The sequence below is a fragment of the Choloepus didactylus genome, chromosome 13, assembly GCF_015220235.1.
Source record: "Choloepus didactylus isolate mChoDid1 chromosome 13, mChoDid1.pri, whole genome shotgun sequence".
NCBI classification, from domain to species: Eukaryota; Metazoa; Chordata; class Mammalia; order Pilosa; family Megalonychidae; genus Choloepus; species Choloepus didactylus.
The window spans coordinates 13,317,208-13,336,835 of NC_051319.1; the positions used below are offsets into that span (position 1 = coordinate 13,317,208).

The 19,628-nt window shown below is 39.3% G+C and overlaps 1 protein-coding gene across 4 annotated transcripts in view; it reads left to right on the forward strand.

Annotated features, from left to right (window-relative positions):
* The window catches only part of PDE8B (phosphodiesterase 8B), a 348,197-nt gene that overhangs the window by 215,252 nt on the left and 113,317 nt on the right, over positions 1–19,628 (forward strand). For all 4 annotated transcript variants that reach the window (XM_037801656.1, XM_037801653.1, XM_037801654.1 and 1 more), the window contains 5 exons: positions 3,259–3,449; positions 6,717–6,776; positions 9,131–9,188; positions 13,089–13,177; positions 19,203–19,281. In XM_037801656.1, coding sequence (XP_037657584.1) covers positions 3,259–3,449; positions 6,717–6,776; positions 9,131–9,188; positions 13,089–13,177; positions 19,203–19,281 — 477 coding nt within the window. The remainder of the gene's footprint in view (positions 1–3,258; positions 3,450–6,716; positions 6,777–9,130; positions 9,189–13,088; positions 13,178–19,202; positions 19,282–19,628) is intronic.

The window sequence follows — 19,628 nt, forward strand, 5'->3', positions numbered from 1 at the left end:
CTTTATCTGAATTTCATTCTGCTTTTAAGGACTCCAGTAACAGAATTAAGGCCCATCCTGATTGATGTGGGCCACACCTTTTTAATCGAAGTAACTTCATTGGTTCTTAAATGGTTCACACCCACAGGAATAGATTAAATTTAAGGATATGTTTTTCTGGGGTACATAAAGCTTCAAACCACCACAACCACGTTGATTAAAGCGCAACATTCCCTGTCACTAGAAGGAAAGCCAGAGGATGAAACATGGGACTGTATAACATAACGAACCCTCTTGAGGGTGATAATGTTCTAGAATTGATTGTGGTGATGAATGCACAACCTGCGAATATATTAGAAATCGATTGTATGCTTTTAGATGGATTGTACGGTGTGTGAATTTATCTCAATAAAACTGCTCTTAAAAAAATAGGACACATTCCAACTACAACCCTCATTGTGAAAGCTCTGCTATCAGAGAGAGAAATGATAGAAGAGCTTAAGTTTTTGTTGCAGAAAATGGATGTCCTCCTCGATAGAATCTTGCCTTTGGCAAATATACTCTTTTCCCATACCTCTGAGTATGCTTCAAAAATAGCATTTTAATGGCTGCCTACTATTAAATGGCAATATACTGTATTAAATGCTATTTTTCAGGCATACTCAGAGGTATGGGGATTACTTATTACCATACCTATTCCACTGTGTAAAAATGTCATACTTTACTTGACCATTTCTCAGTTGTCATTTAAGAGTTAAGTTGTTTCTAGTTTTTCCACATTATAATATTCACAAAATAATTATATAGTAATATATTACTGTAATAAAAATGTTTACTCATAAATATTTGTTCATGTCTCTATTTCTTTAAGGTAGTGTACTAGAAGTGGAATTACAAAGTCAAAGAATATGAACTCTCATGAAAGTTTTATTACATATTGCTAAACTGCTTTCCAGAAATATCACACAAATCAAATTTCCAATAAGAGTGTCTAAATCAACTGTAATATTAAACCCGTCTGAACATTTCCAAACAGCCTTTATCAAATTGATAGGTTAAAAATGGTATCATATCACTTAACCTGCATATCTTTGATTACTAATGATGTTGGGGTTTTATTTTGTTTTTATTTTTACGCTTCTGGATTTGTATTTCTTCTGTGAATTGTCTCTATCTTCTTTCCCATTTTTGTTTTGGTTTATTAGTATTCTTCTTATTGATTTGTAGTAGTTCTTTATATAGAAGGAAGAATTACCCCTTTCCTGTTATATTTGTTGGAAATATTTTCCCCCAGTTCATTGTTTAGTGTGAATACTTTTTTCCTTTTTTTCAATTAAATCTTTAATGCCTCTGGAATTTATTGTGGTATAGGGAATGGAGAAGAATTTATCTTGATCCTCCCCCTCTCCCCCCAAATGGTCACCTTCCCTGATTGCAAAGCAATTTATTGTGGTATAGGGTATAGAGAAGAATTTATCTTGATTCCCCCACTCCACAAATGGTCAACTTCCCTCCTTGAAAAGCAATTTATTTGTATATACTCCTTTATCAAGTTTTTTTTTTTCCAGTTTACTGAATTCTTAATAATTCTTAATACTTGATTTCTTTGGGTTGTTTTGGTATATATTGTCTGCAAATAATAATAATTTTATCTTCTGATTTTTGATAGTTAATTATTTTTATTGTTTTTCATGTCTTTTACATTATCTACAAGTGTACAAAATACATGACTCATTTCATCAACAAATAAAAAGCAAGGGGAAGAAAGATATTGATGGGGGGACCCATAGATTAAAAGAAACTTAAGAGCCATCTTAACCAGTTGCAATGTGGAATCTTATTTGGATCATGTTGCATATAAAGTGTAAAATAATCACATTTATGATACATCTGGATATTTGACAATTTTAAGGCGTTATTTGTGGGTTGTAGGTATGGAATGGTATTGTGGTTTTGTTCTTTTAGAAAGGAGTCCTTAACAGATGCATACTGATATTTTTATGTATGAAATTATATCTGCGATTTGCCTCAAAATAATGTGAGAGTTGGGAAAGTGGGAATGTATAGAGATGAAACCAGCTTAACCAGGAGTTGGTAGTTGCTGAAGCTGGACCATGGGTACATGAGGCTCATCATATCATTGTTCCCAGTAATATTTCCAATTTTCCATTAATAAAATGTTTTTAAAATGCAATCATAGAACTACTTGTTTCTTATTTTAAATGAAAAATATTTGGTATTTCTCCATGAAAAATGATATTGGCTATTGACTTAAAAGCTCGTCACATTGAGGAACAATCCTTCTATTCTTAATTGTTTAAATCAGAAATGGGTGCTGAAGAATATTAAATGTCCTGAGATTTTTATATGGCTTTCTTATTGGACCTGTTGCTATGAGTGGTCTTATTGATACTAAACTCCTCTTGCATTTCTCAGAAGACCTACAGGTAGTTCTTCTATCACTTCAATATTTACTGAGCAGCTAATCAGTGCCAGCTCCATGCTGGGCACAAGGGACACAAAAGGGAACAAGTCCTTGCTCTCCTGAAGCTAGTGAGGAGATAGACCATCAACAAATAAGCCAGTCAGTTCAGGTGGTGGGAAGACTGTCCCAGGCTTTCTGGCTGGCCCCTGAGCCAGGGGACAATGAATGGGCACCTGTGTAAACCCCTGCTACCTTCTTTTCAGTGGGTGGGGCTGCACTTTTCAATGAGGCAAGTTGAGGCAGATTTTCTTCACTTTAGCTCCATCAGTTTCACATTTTACGATGGTGTTAGAATTAGTTTCTGAGGTTGCTTCGAGTGCCCTTATTTTTCTGTGTCTTATAGGTATCTCTTAAGAGGTGGTCTCCAGGGACTGTAAGGCAAACACCATTGCACTGGAATGCAATATATGTGTATGTTTGTGTGAACTATAATTAATTATCCTCTATTAATTATCCTGTTAATAATTTCACTGCTGAATCGATTTAAAAACAAAGCTAATTAGGAAACTAAAACTACTTGTAATTGCAATGAATAACAACCACTACCAGATTGATTGATCCTTCAACCTGTGCTCATTCAGTTCTCACAACTAGCTTATATGGCACTGTTAATATTCACATCTCACAGTTGGGAAACCGTAGGCCAAAGAGATGAAATAACTTCTTCAGAGACCCACTGTTACTATTGGAGGAGCTGGAATTTGAACCCAGATAGCTTCACCCCAGAGGCCTGTTTTTAAGATTGTCTCTAAAGATGATTACTGCTTCCGGATGAACTTTTCTGTGTGTTTCAGGTTTTGCTGATCTTTGCAAAGGAAGATAATCAGAGTGATGGATTCTGGTGGGCCTGTGACCGAGCCGGTTATAGATGCAATATTGCTCGGACTCCCGAGTCAGCCCTTGAATGCTTTTTAGATAAGCATCATGAAATTATTGTAATCGATCACAGACAAACTCGAAACTTTGACGCAGAAGTTGTGTGCAGGTATGTTCCGTAATTTAATATGCTTAGTAAATGTCTATTTAACAGTCCATTTTAAATGTACTTCATTTCTAGATGTGTTTGGTTCCATTCCAAATATTTCTAAAATAGCCGTTGACATTTCTAAGCAGTATATACAGATTTCTATGATGAAAGCTATAGCTCTTCCTGTGGATTTATCTCATCTTTCCTATGTTTCCATATTTGTGCTGCACTGAATTTGGAGGTGTGAGTGGGGCTCCACAGAAAACTTCCAGCATGTTCATCTCTTCCAAGTGTTGCTCACATTTCAAGAAAAACATTAAGAGTCACACAATTCTTATTACACAGATATGGTTTGGCTTTAAACCAGATATTTCAATTCTCATTATTCTGTTCCAAAATGAGCATCAAAAATGTGTGAAATATAAATTTTTTCCCCGCCTGACACAGATGGGTAGCAAAAGGAGCCAAGGCAGCCGCTCTGCAGCAGCAAGAAGTCTTCCAAGGACCCAGACCCCTTCTTGTTTATAGAAATGCTTGTGCTTAGGGAGGAAAACCATGCCTATTCATAAATAAATGCACAGTCAAAGGACTCAGCTCTGGATGAACGGATCCATTTGGCAGAAATAAAATGCTTTGAAGCTAGACAAGAAGAGGTTGCTAATTAAATGCTAAACCAGGGCAGGCTCCAATTACATATGGAGCTGAAATTTTCTTGAATATTACTAAGGGAAATGAAAGATGGGGAAATGCTTCTTGGAACCTTTGGTGCCCTGACGAGAAATTAGTGGATGAAGAGAAGTTTCTCCCCATAGGCCATGCCTTCCTATATTCTTTGATGACCTTCAAAGTTTCCCAAAGAAGATTTCTTATGAACATATTTTAAAATGTTTTGATAGTCTCAAATAAGCTAATCTTTCTGCATAGAAATAGCTGCTTATTTAAAATGTACATGTTTCATCATAAAATATTTGGATGATATTTTAAGTATTAAGAAATCTTGTTTTCTTTTCAAATGGCTTCCAGGGTAAAATCGGGTCATTTATATACTACCTCTATTTTTTCTTGGCCTTCGTTTACTTTTCTTACGTGGCTTTTTAGTAAAAATACCACATCTTTTGTATAGACATAGATTAAAGACAAGTTTCAGATTTAAAAAAAAAAATTAATACGAAGAAATCTTTTAATTCAGGCAAAGGCCCAGTTTAACAGGTGAGCTTTACATTCTTCCTTGAATTTGAAGAGATTTAGCTTTGTTTCCTAACAAATGCACCCCTGCCTTAGCTGCACAGGAGAATAGTCTAGAATCCAGGTGTACATACATGGCGGTGTGCTACTGACCATTAGTGGTTATATTAAGGGGGCCAGATTCCCGGATGCTTGACCACCAGCCCACGTTCCCTAGGGGGCTGGGGTGGGGGGTACACTCATTGCAGATGCACATTCTTCATTTCCAGCTGTGGTGCTAGGTGATATGACTTTTAAGCTAGACTGGACCTCAGCCTGACGTGCATCCGTGGATGCCCACCCCACCCCTCCCAGGTTTCCCTTGGCCCTCTCAACCAGCAGGAGATCTAGGTCCCTCTTACCAGACTGGTTCCTCTTTGGAGGGATGAGAGAAGAGGTAAGCAGAAGTCGGAAGCCAATCCCAAAAGAGGCCAAGAGAGTATGTGTTCCAGGCCAGTCATGTTCACAAGTGTGCGTCAGCCTGTGCTCCGGGGTCCACCCCTTAGAGTGTAGACTAGCAGATGGACCCTTGACTCTTTCATTGGGTGGTACAGGCTGAATGAAGGTGAGGAGAATTTAGTATTTCCATAGAGATTCGAGCATGTCCTTAGGACACCGTGCATTTTTAAAAATTCAGTGCTAATTGGTATTTCTGCTGAGTATCCAGTAGGCTACTAAGTATAAAATCAGTGTTGATTCGCCTAAGCAGGACCTGTTCTTTTGGGGTGGCTGAGTGGGAGGTGGTCCGGGCCAGCTTTGGAAGTGTATTGACCTCTGCCTCCTGCCCCACAGAGCGTTAAGGCATTCTTGCCAAAGGAGCTTGTTCAAATACCATTTACCCACAGAGGGAAACTTCACTCCCCAGGTAGATAGCAGCTGATTGTTTTCTTAAGCTTTCCTCCCACATAGAATGGGGGAATGGGGTCCCAAGGAACAGGACATGGGGAAGGTACATTTTTTGAGAAAGGCCAGGAAAATTTGGAGTCGTTTATGGAGGATGAAGCAGTATGAGCTGGATGTCCCTGGGGGAGAGGAGTACACACACACACACACACACACACACACACACACACACACACACACACACGCAGTGAAGTGGAGAGAAGCAGAAATGCCAGTAGCTAGAAAGAAAAACAAATACACGTTGTTTCACAGTTACTCAGAAATAGCCTTGAGCCTTCTGTTCTTAGAGATAATAGCTCCCTTCCGAGGGATCTCAAAATAAGCAGAAGCCAGACCAAAGGGATAGGTCAAAACAAGCATTCTTTTTGTAATAAGTCTCAAGTATGTGGCCCTTTACTAAAAGTTCATCCATTTCTTGGTGCTCTACCAGATAATCCAGAACCTGAGTTGCAACATAGCACTTCTTTGTAGACCTCAAAATTCTATATCCTTATATATTTTGATCCTGGCAAATTTTTAAGGAATGAATAACCATATACAGGTGTGTCTAAGTATAGCATATATCATTACATATAACTATATTACAACATTTTCGGTTCCAACTGATGACCCAGTTGTTTCAAGTATTTGAGCACCAACAATAGTATAATGGAAGAATTTGGACAGCTCTTTTACCTTCTTTAATAGGCTTTAACCTACATTTGTATATCCAGCTGCCAGAGAGTACTTTAATTTTTATTATAAGGTCATTTTTCCAAACTACCAACTATTTTAAAAGAAAAGAGATCCAATCCAATTAGCTCCTGAAGTATAGACTGATAAGTAGAGGATTGTAGGACTGCCAGTTTTTTGCAGAGTGGAATTTCAATCAGAAACGTGGAATTTGCCATTTTTTGAAGTGGAAAGTTGGCAGGAGCTCTGACCTGTTGGCTAATTGCCTGGGATCTAAAAAACAACAACAAAAAATTTTTTAAATTAAACAAATAGATGGTCCTAAGTCACAAGGGCATCTTTCTGTGTTGTCTTCCGCATGTTTTCAGTCTTCTCCTTTAGAGAAACATTTGATTTTGTGCCATTTTCAATGTGAAGAAGTTCCACATTCATTTAATGTAACCCAGCCCAGATCACCTTGTTTGACTTGGAGCCTTCTCGTTGCAGGTCGATCCGGGCCACAAATCCCTCCGAGCACACGGTGATCCTAGCGGTGGTTTCACAAGCGTAAGCCTCCCATCCCCAGCTGGAAGCAGTACTCTTCATTCTGAAACATTTGTCTGATGTAATCCGATCTCTGGGCTAGCAAAGCAGTGGGGATTTTTTTAGTCCTACAACACCAACCTTAGACCTGGCATCTGGGGGTTGGTTGGTTTCACACACCTCAGGAAAAAAGGTTACTAATTATATGCTAAAAGCGAGTAGAAAATCTGGGGAGGAGGAGGTCTGGAGAGGGTATTGTTCCCCATTTATCCCTTTTCTTTGAAGAAAAGAAATGGAAAAAATGCTCGTTTTCCACTTAAGAAGAAACGGATTGTAGCATGAGAACAAAGAGGTGCTAAATCCACTGCAAGAAAAGGAGTGTGCAGTTTATGTTAGGACTGTTTTGTAGCTAGAAGCAGGACAGAAAGATTTATGCAACTGTTGGCAAATAAGAGGGACTGAACTGTGGGTACAATTAAACTGTAGGGTGAAAAACTGGCTGTACTGGGTTTATTATATGAAATGACCAGCACTTACATAAAAGAGCTAACAGGAAAAAAAAGTTGTCCATACAAGCTACCATGGTTGGAATTTTTTGAAATACCAAAATTTCTCGTAGTCACTTAATGGTTGATATTAGCTTCAGAGAGAACAAGACCTTAATTAGGGCCTGGGACCTGCTGGACGTGGGTCCCAACAAGGGGTTTGACACAGCCTTTGCAACAAAGGAATGACAAGCTGGCAAATCAGATGGGAAGACGTGGGCCTCCCTGGGCAAGACTGGTGCAGAGGAGACTTGACACACTTTATCCCAAAGCTGTAGTGGTACCTTAGTTTCAAAGTCTTAACCTCACCAAAGGCTCCCACTTTTCCTTACACTCTTTGAGTCTCTTCTTGGGAACTGTCTATTTTCGCTTTATTTGCTACCTATCACTGGCTGTGGTCTGAGGAAAGGGAAGACACTGTCCCCATTGATTCCTTGCCACCTGTCTGTCCTGGTGGAAGATGCAATCCCTAGGGGAGAGAGTGAGGGGCGCCCAAATGTGCAATCAGTCTTCTTTGGCCCTCTCGCTTACATTTTATCCTCTGGGGACTCTGAGATCTGAGAAGGGTCTTCAGCCGTGGATACCAGAAGTGTACCAAGCCATGCAACATTTTCCCTAAATCTTTGCTTGTCCCACAGACCACGGAATGAGGCATGCATTTTTTTCCCTAGTCATATAGCAAAACTGTTTACTAGTCCTTGACAAGTAATGGTTACTAAGGCTTATTTTTTATTATTTTTCAACTATTTTTTTCTATTTTTTATTATAAAATATTTCATATGCATAAAGACTAATAATAAAATGAGTACCTGTGTCTGTGTCACCCAGTTTATGAGATAGAACATTATGAATACTTTTGGAACCCACGTTGTGCCTTTCCTGTATAATGTTCAGAGAAGGGTAGAACCTTGAATTCCTGAGGGGGCGGGGAATGGAGTAGAAAAAGGACAGCTTTTCCCCGTAAGGCAGAAATCAGGTATAGGTAATGCCACAAATAAGCACTAATATTTCTCATCCTATTTTCTGTCTGTTCCTCCAGCCAATTTTGTTCCATTTTTCTTCCCTGTTTTCCAGTGTCTGTAACCCATGTTACTTGCTGGCTGTCTTGGAGACATGGTTTCTCTCTGGTAACGGAGGCAGCCCAGCTATGGCATGTCTTCATCCTGTGCTTACCCGTGCCCCCACGTTGCACCTAGACTCTGGGTTCCAAGGTCAACCTTAAGGAGAAGTTCTGAGAGACCCTGTATAGCTAACATTCCTGTGAAATGAGTGGCAGTAACGTTTTTGTTTCTCTTCCACTCTTCTAAATTTTCATTCCTGGTGGTGCTGCTTCTTCGTTTGGCTGTGGTGTCAAGCAGCCTGTAATGCAAGTTGACTTCCTCACGCTGAGAGTTGGGCCTAGCTAGGCCTTGGGTTGGGAGTCATGCTTCCAGAAGGTTTGGAGACAGCACTGGGGACTCTGGAATGAGCAGTGCACCGAGCTTGTCCCTTCCCAGGACCATTCCCCATATGTTGTCATCAGACTGCTCCAGCTCCAAAGGGCAGCCCGGAGTTAGAGGGGATCACTCCTGTGTACCTGTGGGGACACTTTTAGACACATTGCTGGGGTTTTCCTCCATGTTTTGGTTCTTCTTGCATTTGGAAGGCCAGGGTGGGACCCTTGGTCTGGGGCAGCACCACCGCCTTGAAGGAAGGTGTGTGCCTGTTGGCACATGCTGGTCAGGAAGCCACTCTCAGGGCTAAAGCCGTGCCTTAGTGCTCTCTCTCCATATTTCAGTGTGAGAAATCTTGGTTTGTATCTGCCAACTGACCACATTTTCTGCTTTGCTACAGATCGAGTGACCATGAAGAGGCCTCAGTCCTCCCTCTTCTTCATGCAGGCTTCAACAGGGTACGTAGAAGATGGGCCAGAACCTTCCCAGGTGCAGTCTCCTTACCCCTGACTCGCCAGTAATGGCAAAACAGAATGGCCACATATGAATGTTAAGGGAAGTAAACCCACGGACTTCAAGGGAGAGGAAATAGCTGTTCTCCTGGGATAGTAACGGGCAAATGATAATCAAGCATTGTTCCCTTTTCTCTTATAACTTCATATGTCTTAGCTACAGATAAATAATGATATAAAAACACATAATATCAGAACAAAATCCTGTAGTTCCAAAGTAATCTCATTTATATCAGCCCAGTCAATTAGATTCAGTATACTAAGTCCACCACATTGGCATTGGGGTGCCCGTGTTCACGGTGCCAGGTGTAGCTCCTTCCATGGGAGCGGGCACATGACTGCTAAAGGTTTGCCCAGTTAAGGTCAAGTCTCTGTGTGTGTAGAAGTGGAAAGAGGATGATGGAGTAGATTTAAAAGAGGAAGAAGAAGAAAGGGATGGGAAAAAAGAGACAAAACATGAGTGTTTAAAAGAAGGGTAGTTCACAGTATTTAAACAAGTTCTTATGGAGTAAAGATGGAGGACCTCACTTCATGTGTTTGAGATTTTTTGTAACAGACATGTTATTAAAAAAAAAGATTTCCTTTTGGAAAAAAACTATAGAGATCCATAATTGATTTATACAACTTTTGCAGGTCATTTAAACTCAATTAAATGACCTGTAGTATCCTCTGAACATCTAGTTTAAACCATAAACATCAGCAAAGAAAAATTCTTTGAGTGAAACTGCATGAATAACAGTAATATTCAACTTGAGGATTAAGATTGATTACTCCAGGTAGACTTATCAAATAACTAGGCTTACTGAGCATCTCAGGGTCTTTTGATAAGAGTAATCTGAATCTCAGGTAGACAGTGTGATACATCCTTTCACCTAAGACATTCCAAAATAGGGCACTGCCTGTGCCTTGTAAATTATGAAAATTCCTTTGGGTGCTTTAAGTAATGGTGCTTTGGTACTCAGGGCCAAAAAAAAAAAAAAGATCCCTTCTTTATTGTATTCCACAGAGAAGCAGAAAATGCATTTGTGATGAAGTTGTTTTTGTGCTTTGGTGTGCTTCAGTGTGAAAGTAGCAGTATTATTATATAAAATATTCAAGGTAACGCAGTGTTTCACAGTGTGTAACGGAAAGGAATGTTTCCAATTAGCAATTTTCTTCATTCTCCTAACACTTTCTTTTTGTCTGTCATGTCTTTTCTCAAAGATTGGCGTTTGGTTATGAAAGCTGTTCCTCTGTGTTAGATCTTAATGGGAAAGCATAAGACGGTGCTTTTGATTTTTGGAATGGAGCATCACAAAAGGAGAATGGGCAAAGAAGCCATATAGCTGAGACTTATTCCCTTACATACTCATTTTCTGAGAAATAACTCTAAAATTGTTCCTTAGATCTTCTATTGACCACCTCACCCAGCCCAACATTGTCCTTCAGGACCTGGCGGAATGTGAGGACATAGGTTTTCCTCATTACCTGGGGTCTGATTGGAGAATGGCAATGATACCCTGTAGGTTTTCTTGATTAGGACTCTCGTAGGTGCTACTGAGTGCCCTTTTGGAATTTTGCTCCTGATTGTTATAGAGATTGGTATATTTTGAAGTGGTTGCATCTCGCCTGAATGGCTGAGGTCTTAAATGTATCTACACACAGAAAAGCTTGTAAAGGAACGGTTGGCATTCTTGGGGAGAATGCTATTAAGTAAATTTAGGAGGGAGAGTCCCACTGTTTCCTTTTTACACATTTTGTAACCTGTCCATGCTACTCTGGAAAATTTAATTTCCCTCTATCCTGATGTGTTGCTGATTTTCACAGTGAGCCACAGTGAATAAATCTCTCGGTGGGAGCATGAAAAGCATTCTCTCTTTGGGACCACCTGGTATTCTGTGGTGCTGGGTTTGATCAAAGCCATCCACCAGCTAGGTCAGTGTGCCCTGAAACAGTTCTGCTCTTCCTGAGGTATGCATGTTGCACCTGCAGAGGCTTTCCCTCCTGAGTTACTGTGGCACAAGATCCACTACAGCTGATCTCCAAGGGGCTCTTCTCCTTTTTTAGGCAAAATCCTGTCTCTGGCAACTCGACCAAAGTACCATTCCAAATACGCCAGCTATTCTTGCCTCCCGTGGGCTTGTTTCCCCATCCCTGAGTTGTTTGGATTGTATTAAATCATTTGCGGAGACTCAGCCCTGTGTTGCTAGCTAATTGGCCAGTGCTTTGGTCTACAGTCCCTAAGTGGGGATCCAGGAACACATTGTGCCACCAAATATTCCACAACTCCCCTTGCAGCCCGTGGTGGCTCTGCATGAATGGCTGGCCACAGAGATGCTCGGACCACTCTGACCCTCTTAGTAGCCATCATGTTAGCAAAAGGCAGTGCTGCTCTTTTTATCTCAACGTTTGTGTGCCTTTTTCCCTAGTTGTGATGATGCTTATTCAATTCAGCAAGTATTTATGGAGCATTTACTGTGTGCAATGTGATGTGCCAGGCATGCCAGGGATACAAATATAAGAACAGTAACCTCTCTTGAGAGGCTTAATGTGGAGTAGGAAGTGTGGGGAACTAAGATTTATTATTTGTCAGGCTCAGTTCTAGGTGATTTACTTAATTCTCATCTACATATGAGGGTTTCATACTTTTCTCTATTTTTGCAGAGGAGGAAAGAGGTCCAAAACAACTAACTAGCTTGCCAGAACTTACTTATGACAGAGTCAAAATGCAGATACATCTTTGTTTTAACTCCAAACTCCATATTCAATCCACTAAAATGGCATTTTCCAAATGGTTCCATGGAATACTAGTTTCCAAAGGCTTCATAGGTGTTTCATGAAAAAAGCTTTTTGTGATCAGATAAGTTTGGGAAGCCAGAGATGACTCAGTTCCCATGACCCCCATGGGCCCACAGTGCCCATCAGCAGCATGGCACATTTGCTATTGAATGCTTGGAGAAGTCCTGGAGCAAAGAAACCTGCCTGTTTAGCCCAACATTTTATCACAAGAGCCTTTTCTGATTCTTACAAAAACATCAGCTAATAAGCCTCAGAGCTTTGTCATAGGATGATTTGTAGTATGATTGTTCTTAAATCTGTTCTCTTGGTTTTTTTTTTTTTACTGTTTTTTTTTTTATGTGTGTGCTGATTACATCAGCTCCCTTAAGTAATGACATGTTCATGTAAAGAAATGCTCAATTTCTTGTATATTCTACCCTAAATAATGTATTTATCTGTAAGAAATGTAATAAAAATGATTTGGGGATTGTTAGGTTAGAAAAAAGTCCTACTTGTAAGTGCTCAGTGTCCGGAGGGTGTTTAATATTTCTCTGATGAATGACAGTGCATATTTCACTATTTTCTGTTTTATTATTCGATTATCGATCTGTTCACTCATCCACTTAAGTTTTAATGCCTGTCACATATTGAGCTCTGTATTAGACATTCTGAACGTTAGGATGGAAGCAAAGAACAACCTCTACCTTGGGGAGATCACTTCCTAGTAGGTACACAGTGAACATGCCCAGTGGTAGGTGATGGAAGACTTTTATTAGTACAATATTAAGCAAAGATGTTTAGTAATTAACAGAGTTGGGGAAGCATTCCATGCCCTTGTGTGTTTATTTCCCTTTGGGTTTTCATAATGAAGTTTATCCCACCTTTGTTAAAAAGGGACTTAAGTGCCCAGTATTACCCGTTGTTTCTCATACACTTAAACAAGTATTTTGACTACCTTAACACCTGTTTAATTTCATTTCATCTTACCTGCTAGTTATATAACCTTCAGGCTGGAGCAACTGTTAATTTCTCTGACTCTTTCCAAATTAATTATATATGTCTAATGTATTATCTTTGCTTTATTTTCAGAGATTTATGGAGAATAACAGCGTAATTGCTTGCTATAATGAACTGATTCAAATAGAACATGGGGAGGTTCGCTCACAGTTCAAATTACGGTATGTAGAAAAATAAGATGGTAATACAAGTTAACATTTTTTTAGAAAAGCTTGTTGTCATAAGGTTGTAGTTCACGGGCCCATAGCTCAGTATCAGGAATTTTGAAGCTATTAAACAGATAATGGCAGCAGGTAAACAGCAGAATCTGTACTGGGAACCCCTTGGTATAAGGAAGTAAATTGGAAGCATTTTTTCTTTTGACAGTATTTTCCATTATTTGCAGCAGTTTTTAAATTATACCCTAGGAAAAGTACTGTTTAATTTTTATACAATTAGATCCAGATTAAGAATAGCCTTTGTGGATTACTTTTACTTACTACTTTCAATATTTATAAATTCCTACTTGAGATATCATGAACAGGGGCAAAACATATTTATTATGCTAACTGTAATAATTGCTAGGTTACCACAATAGCAATTCATGAGCTCTGTTTGTGACCCAGATATGCATGAATTATCTTTAAGAACCTGATCATAAGTCTCTTTACAGGTACAGTCCTTTTAAGAGCAGGCTTCTGTCTGGCACTCACTTCTGAGAGGGGAGTTTCCAGTATCTGGCTGCTGGTCAGAACTCAAGGCTGTGGGATATTCTGCTTTTGAGACATCTTGGAATATCAGGATCCCAGGTCATGCCTGATTTTGCTCAGGCTACACTCGAGCACGCTCTCAGGACACTGATTTCTTCAGTCTGCTCCCCTTGAGTCAGAGATCAAGGAAAAGAGGGCCATTGCCTATGACCTTATGGCCCCTGGGAGGGCCAGTCCTGAGCAGCTTGAGGGCTGTGATGTGGCAGGAAGGTCACGGGCACGGTTTTTCAGGCCAGTGGGGAGGCTGTGGATAATTTCAGCCTTAACACCTTAGAAGTAAGATAGCATCTCCCTGTAATTATTATATGTTCATCCTGATGACTCATGTTGCATCTAAAGGGAATAAAACCCTTTTCAAATTTAATTTTTCTCTGCCACCCTCTGTCCCTTGGAGCCATTCTCTGTCCGTTGGAAGCAAAATGGATTGGCATAAACCTCAAGAAGTAGGTTCTTCTGGAGTTCATTCTGGCCAGGGTGGTCACTTTTTGGTGGATATAGAGCTTTAAGAAATAAATTGTGATGATAAACAGATGGAAAAGTATTAAAAAAGAATATCAAACCAGTGCGAATTCAGATTATTTTAACAGTCTTTGGTGAGAGATATTGCCAAAGACTCTTTGAATGTACAAGTAAATTAAATCCTTTGGTTTTTTAAACTATATGTTTATTAGCTTCAAAGAACTTCATAGAATTTTTCCTAAATACCATTTTGCCTTTACTTCAGTAATGTATGCTTATTAATGATATACATTAATTGTTTTATTCTTGAGGTCTCTACTATTTTTAATTGAGGGTAAAAAGACTTAGTAATTTTATTTTAGATGTTTTCACAATAAATAGAATTAGAAGAAGAGGGATTTCATTTGGGTTTAATATGCTATCTACAATAAAAATTAAAAGCATACCTTATTGCTTTGATAGGCAATTCCCTCATTTTATTTTAAATAAGTGCTTCTGTTTTCTTAGGCAACATTAAATGTGATAGCACAGTAATAAGATGCCAGAAAGTGCTGTAATAGAGATTCTGCAGGGCACACTGGGCTTTGCCAGCTCAGGGAGGTTAGGGGCACCTTATTCACGTTGAGTGGTGGGGAGGGTAGGTCTGGCAATTTGAAATAAACATCCCAGTCAACACAAGGACATAAAGACAGGGCTTCAGTTATTGTTCTGATGAAATCTGGTAAGAGCCAGGAGAATGAAAAGTTTTCAAGATCTCCTCGATTCAGAATTTTTCAAGGTTCTAAATATCTAATATTATGTAACTCTTAAACTTCTCACTCTCCATGACTGGAACTGATCAGGGGAGTTGACCCACTGTCTTAGAGGTCATGATGCAAGATTCAAGTTCTTAACACAAATCTACATGAAGTTGGAGAATGGACTTGACCCAGGAAGGCAGTGGCTTCAGGAAAAACCCTGGTCCCCTTACCTTCTACACCATCTTAAGCCTGGCTGGTAAAGAGCCTCCCTTCCCAGTCACCAGCATGAGAACAATCCCTGTAGCAGGGAATGGGAAGACAAGGGTTCTCTGTTGGAGAACCCCTATGGTTGTTTTCTTCTATTCCTTTTTGACTGGTTCTACTTCAACCTTATCCAAGTTCTCTCCCTCTTTTGGGGGAGGTCAGTGAAGTATACGGTCTGGATACCCCTGGGTGTGCTATACCTGGGCCCAGCAGATAGGGGGCACAGTGACCCATGCCATGACCTCCCCTCAGCTTCTTGGAGCATTCAAGGACATCTAGAGTATCTACCAGAGGCAGGCAAGCAACTCTGTCATTTAGTTGCAGACGGGAAAATGGGGCTCTTTATTATACAATGCCAGAATAATTAGAGCCTAATTATATAATACTTTTCCCTACAATTCCACCCCCAGCTGCAGCTAAATATGTACCATTACTAGCACTTTGCAAGGACAGTCTGTGCTGCAGGATGATGTTTAATGTTGAAGGTGTACGCTTTTGTGCAGCTCTTCATGTGTGGTAACGATCATATTTATTTAACAACAACAACAAAGGATCATGTGATCAAACAAAAGTTATTTAATTTTAACAGCCCATTGTGTAGAATAACTTTAAAAATATAAGAATTAAATCGCATTTCTATGTATATTTGATGAATTACTTTATGGAACAGGAGACTTCATGAAATAGGGATTATCTTGGGTAGTTAAGGCTAAATGATCATTTATCTCTTTTAATGTTCCTATGCTTCTTTATCCTGAAAAGAACTCTCTTGTCCAAAATAAAGGTAAAGTTTAGCTATTTATCTAGAGTTTAAATTGATTAATACAAAATCAGCTGTTGTTTCAGTCTTTGGTCCGATATCTGTCATCTAGGAGTTACACGCAAATCGTCATGTTTATTTTACTCTGAGTCTTAAGACAGTAGTAGTCCTCAATTGTGGAAAGAGTAAAAGTTTCTGGTGGGCAAAACTGCATTCTGTGAAACACTACATCCCTCAATATTAACAGACATTTGTAGCGATCACTTTGTTCTCACGTGGGCTTCCGTGTGGCAGCCATTGTGTTACAGGAGTGGAAACTGAGCCATGCAGGCTTAAAAATAACTGGCCCCCTGTTGCCTCACTGCCAAGGGACGCGTGTTGATGGGTAGCAAGTCCATGCTCCTTTGGCCTCATCCACTGTCCATCCTCACCTCTCCTCCCAGACCCCCACTGGGATGTGGCCTTGTGTTCAGAATCTTTTTCCCTACAAGCCCCCACCATGCCAGGTGGCCTTGGAGTGTGTGTTTGTGTTTGGTGGAATGGACATGGAAGGTCACACTAACCCAACCACCCCAGCCACAGGTGACAAAGGAAAACACAGAGAACCAGAGAGGAACTGGACATGATCACAGCTGCCCACCATTTGGTAGCAGCACTGGAGTAGAGTCCTGTCATCCTGCTTCCTACTCTGGTAGTCTCGGCACCCCATCAAATCACCATGTAATTTGTAACTGTATACCTGCACCCTCTTTAATATTTTATTTGCCTTTTCCCTTTGGGCCTTCAGGGGCTCTTAGAAGGTGCAGGAGAAATGGTTACATTGCCCAAGTTTCATGGGTTTCCGTACCTAAGTTACCTTTCCCCTGTGCCTCTTTTTCCAATTTTCCAACTTCTTAACCTGGGAGACACAAAAATAAGACAGATGAGGCACAGAGTTACATGTATTAATAATTAATACATGCAATTAAGTTCCCCAAATCTAGGAATATGACTGATGTTGATTACCTCATCTTGCTGCAGGTTATTATTGATGGTTTATAGAACAACCAACCAAAAAGTTTCAAGCCTAGGTAAACATTTCAGTCCTATAGTTTTTGTCATGGGGGGAAATAATCTGTTGGTCCTACCAAAATCCTTTCACTTCAATTGTTGGTAAGAATTTGTTTTGCCCGTTGGGCATTATACTTATTGAAGATTTTATGCTTTGTGGATAATCACAAAATGAATTTTTAAGAGATAAACTTTGGAGGTTGGAGCTAAGATCTTTTCCTATATAAAGATAGCCTCTTGAACTGACAAAAATGATAATACTCTGAAGTACCTGTTTACATACTTACAGGTAACTTTAGAGAAAACACTTGGGCAAGAGAAGAACTTATCGTTTGATAAAAATTTGTTAACTAGGGTTTGATTATCCATCTCTCAAAGGTAATGAATTAACCCACATAAGGTGTGTGTCTCTCCATAAACTTTAAATGTGTTTGTAGATACAGGTCTGACTTCTGGAGCACAGTCACTGCCCAGGAGCCCTTTCCTCTGGTGCTGAGATGGGCTCTGGGCCCAAGTGCCAGGAAAGTACTTTTGATGAGACTGGCTCTTGCTTGCCCCTTTAAGAGAGGCAGTGTGGTAACCACTCTGGTAACAGTTTTAAAGTCCCTTTTTATTCTTAATTCTTATTTTAAATGATAGTGTTTACCAGTGCAGCATTGGTTATTGGATACTATATGTTTCAAATTAGGTAGACAGGAGCAAATTAAATAAGAAAATAGACTACAACCTCTTTCAGTAGAGTTAGGTTTATAATCAGCTCACCCACATCATGATGACTAGTTTTACTTGCCCTCACACACTAATATCTTCCTCTCTGCAACAACAGGAACACTATCATTTGGTGAGCTAAAATCCTTTGCTCTGCATGTGAGCTGCCTTGCTGTTGTTAAATATGGCACTTGGTTTGACATTTCAGTTATGCTCATGAGAAAAGACAGATTATGATTCATTTTTCTTCTGACCAACAGCCTTTGGAAGCTGTCGAGAACAAAGAAATAGTACTCAATGATATAAATAAGCATAGCTACAAGTGTTGAATTCTTACATTGTCCTACACACTTTGAGAAATGCGTCACATAAACCATCCATTTTGATTCTTAAAACAACCTGGGAAATACATATTATTTTATAGCTTAAGAAACTTGGACCAGAGATAATAACACGTTGCCCAAAATCCCTTAATTGGCAAAATATGGAACCAGATTTCACCTGTGCTTTCTGCCCCCTCCCATATAAAAAAGTCAAAACAAGATGGCAAAGTTAGACTGCCTTAAACCCATAACTTCTCTAATAAAGAAAAAAAAAAAGTTAGACTGCCTTTGTGAGTGGAAAAGATAAATAACATTTTAAGATTTTGTTTTATAAGAAGAAATGTCAATCTAGCAAATCAACATATTTTTATTGTAACGTGTAAGAAAGCCTAAGCTGGGAATCTTTAAACAAGCAGTACAAACAACAAGTGACGTACTTTTGTTGGACTGAAAATAGCTGTACTGGGGTTGCTCTGGTATATATATATATATAGTTAAAATTATAGCCAAGAGATGGAGAGTCTGATTTCACATATTTTGATGTACAGGTAACTATGTACCTGGAGGCCTGGGGAATTCCAGCATGCCAGGGGGAGTGGGGCAGGCAAAGTGCCCTAAAGCCTAATTTATCTGAGATCATGAAAGTAAGAAAGGAGAAAAATGTTTCTTCATCCATTACAAAAGGCCAGTATACATCCAATCCAATTTGGGCCTGTTTAGGTTCTCCTAATTGATGGGGATTTGACTTCTCCATGCCACCACAGTGAATGAACTCAAAGAATATCATGGAGTTAGGACATGGAGGACTTAAGAAACCAGTTTCCTTTGTGTCTTTGTTCTCTTGGGCTGGTATTAAAGCTTCATTCAGCATACACATAGTTCATTCCATGGTCCACGAAGATTTTGATGAATTACAAGTCTTCCCTTTGTATCATATGCACAGAAATACATGCTGCTATTTATTCATTTAGTTTGAAAGGTCAAGTGTTTTTTTTTTTTTTTTCCTCAAAATGTATTAATATCAAAAGGTAAATGGTTTTATGAACCTTGACAACTGTTTACTTTGATAAATTAATAGATGAAATGCTAATGGTTTTATAGCAGAACTAACATCAATCTTTTGCAACTTCCAGGGCCTGTAATTCAGTGTTCACAGCATTAGACCACTGTCACGAAGCCATAGAAATAACAAGCGATGACCATGTGATTCAGGTATGGAAAAACTTCTTATCTTTAGATGTCACAATAGACATTTAAAATATAAGCCACCCTGCTTCAAGAACCTTCCCATAATTCTCACATTTCAGGACATTTGCTTTGGAGAAAGGAAAACCAGTGTGCCCAAGAAAGACTCTGATAGACTTAAACTAAGAGTTAGAGTTTCAATAAAGAATAAAAATTTCTTAATTCATATCAGAACTTGGGATTCCTTTGAAAGAGATGGTGTAAATTGTTTGGATTATCTGTGAAGACAGCATTTACACAGAAATCAGAATGTGAAGAACTGGGAACAGAATATCTTCAAAGATACTTCAATTAAATAATTGAGTTCCTGAACT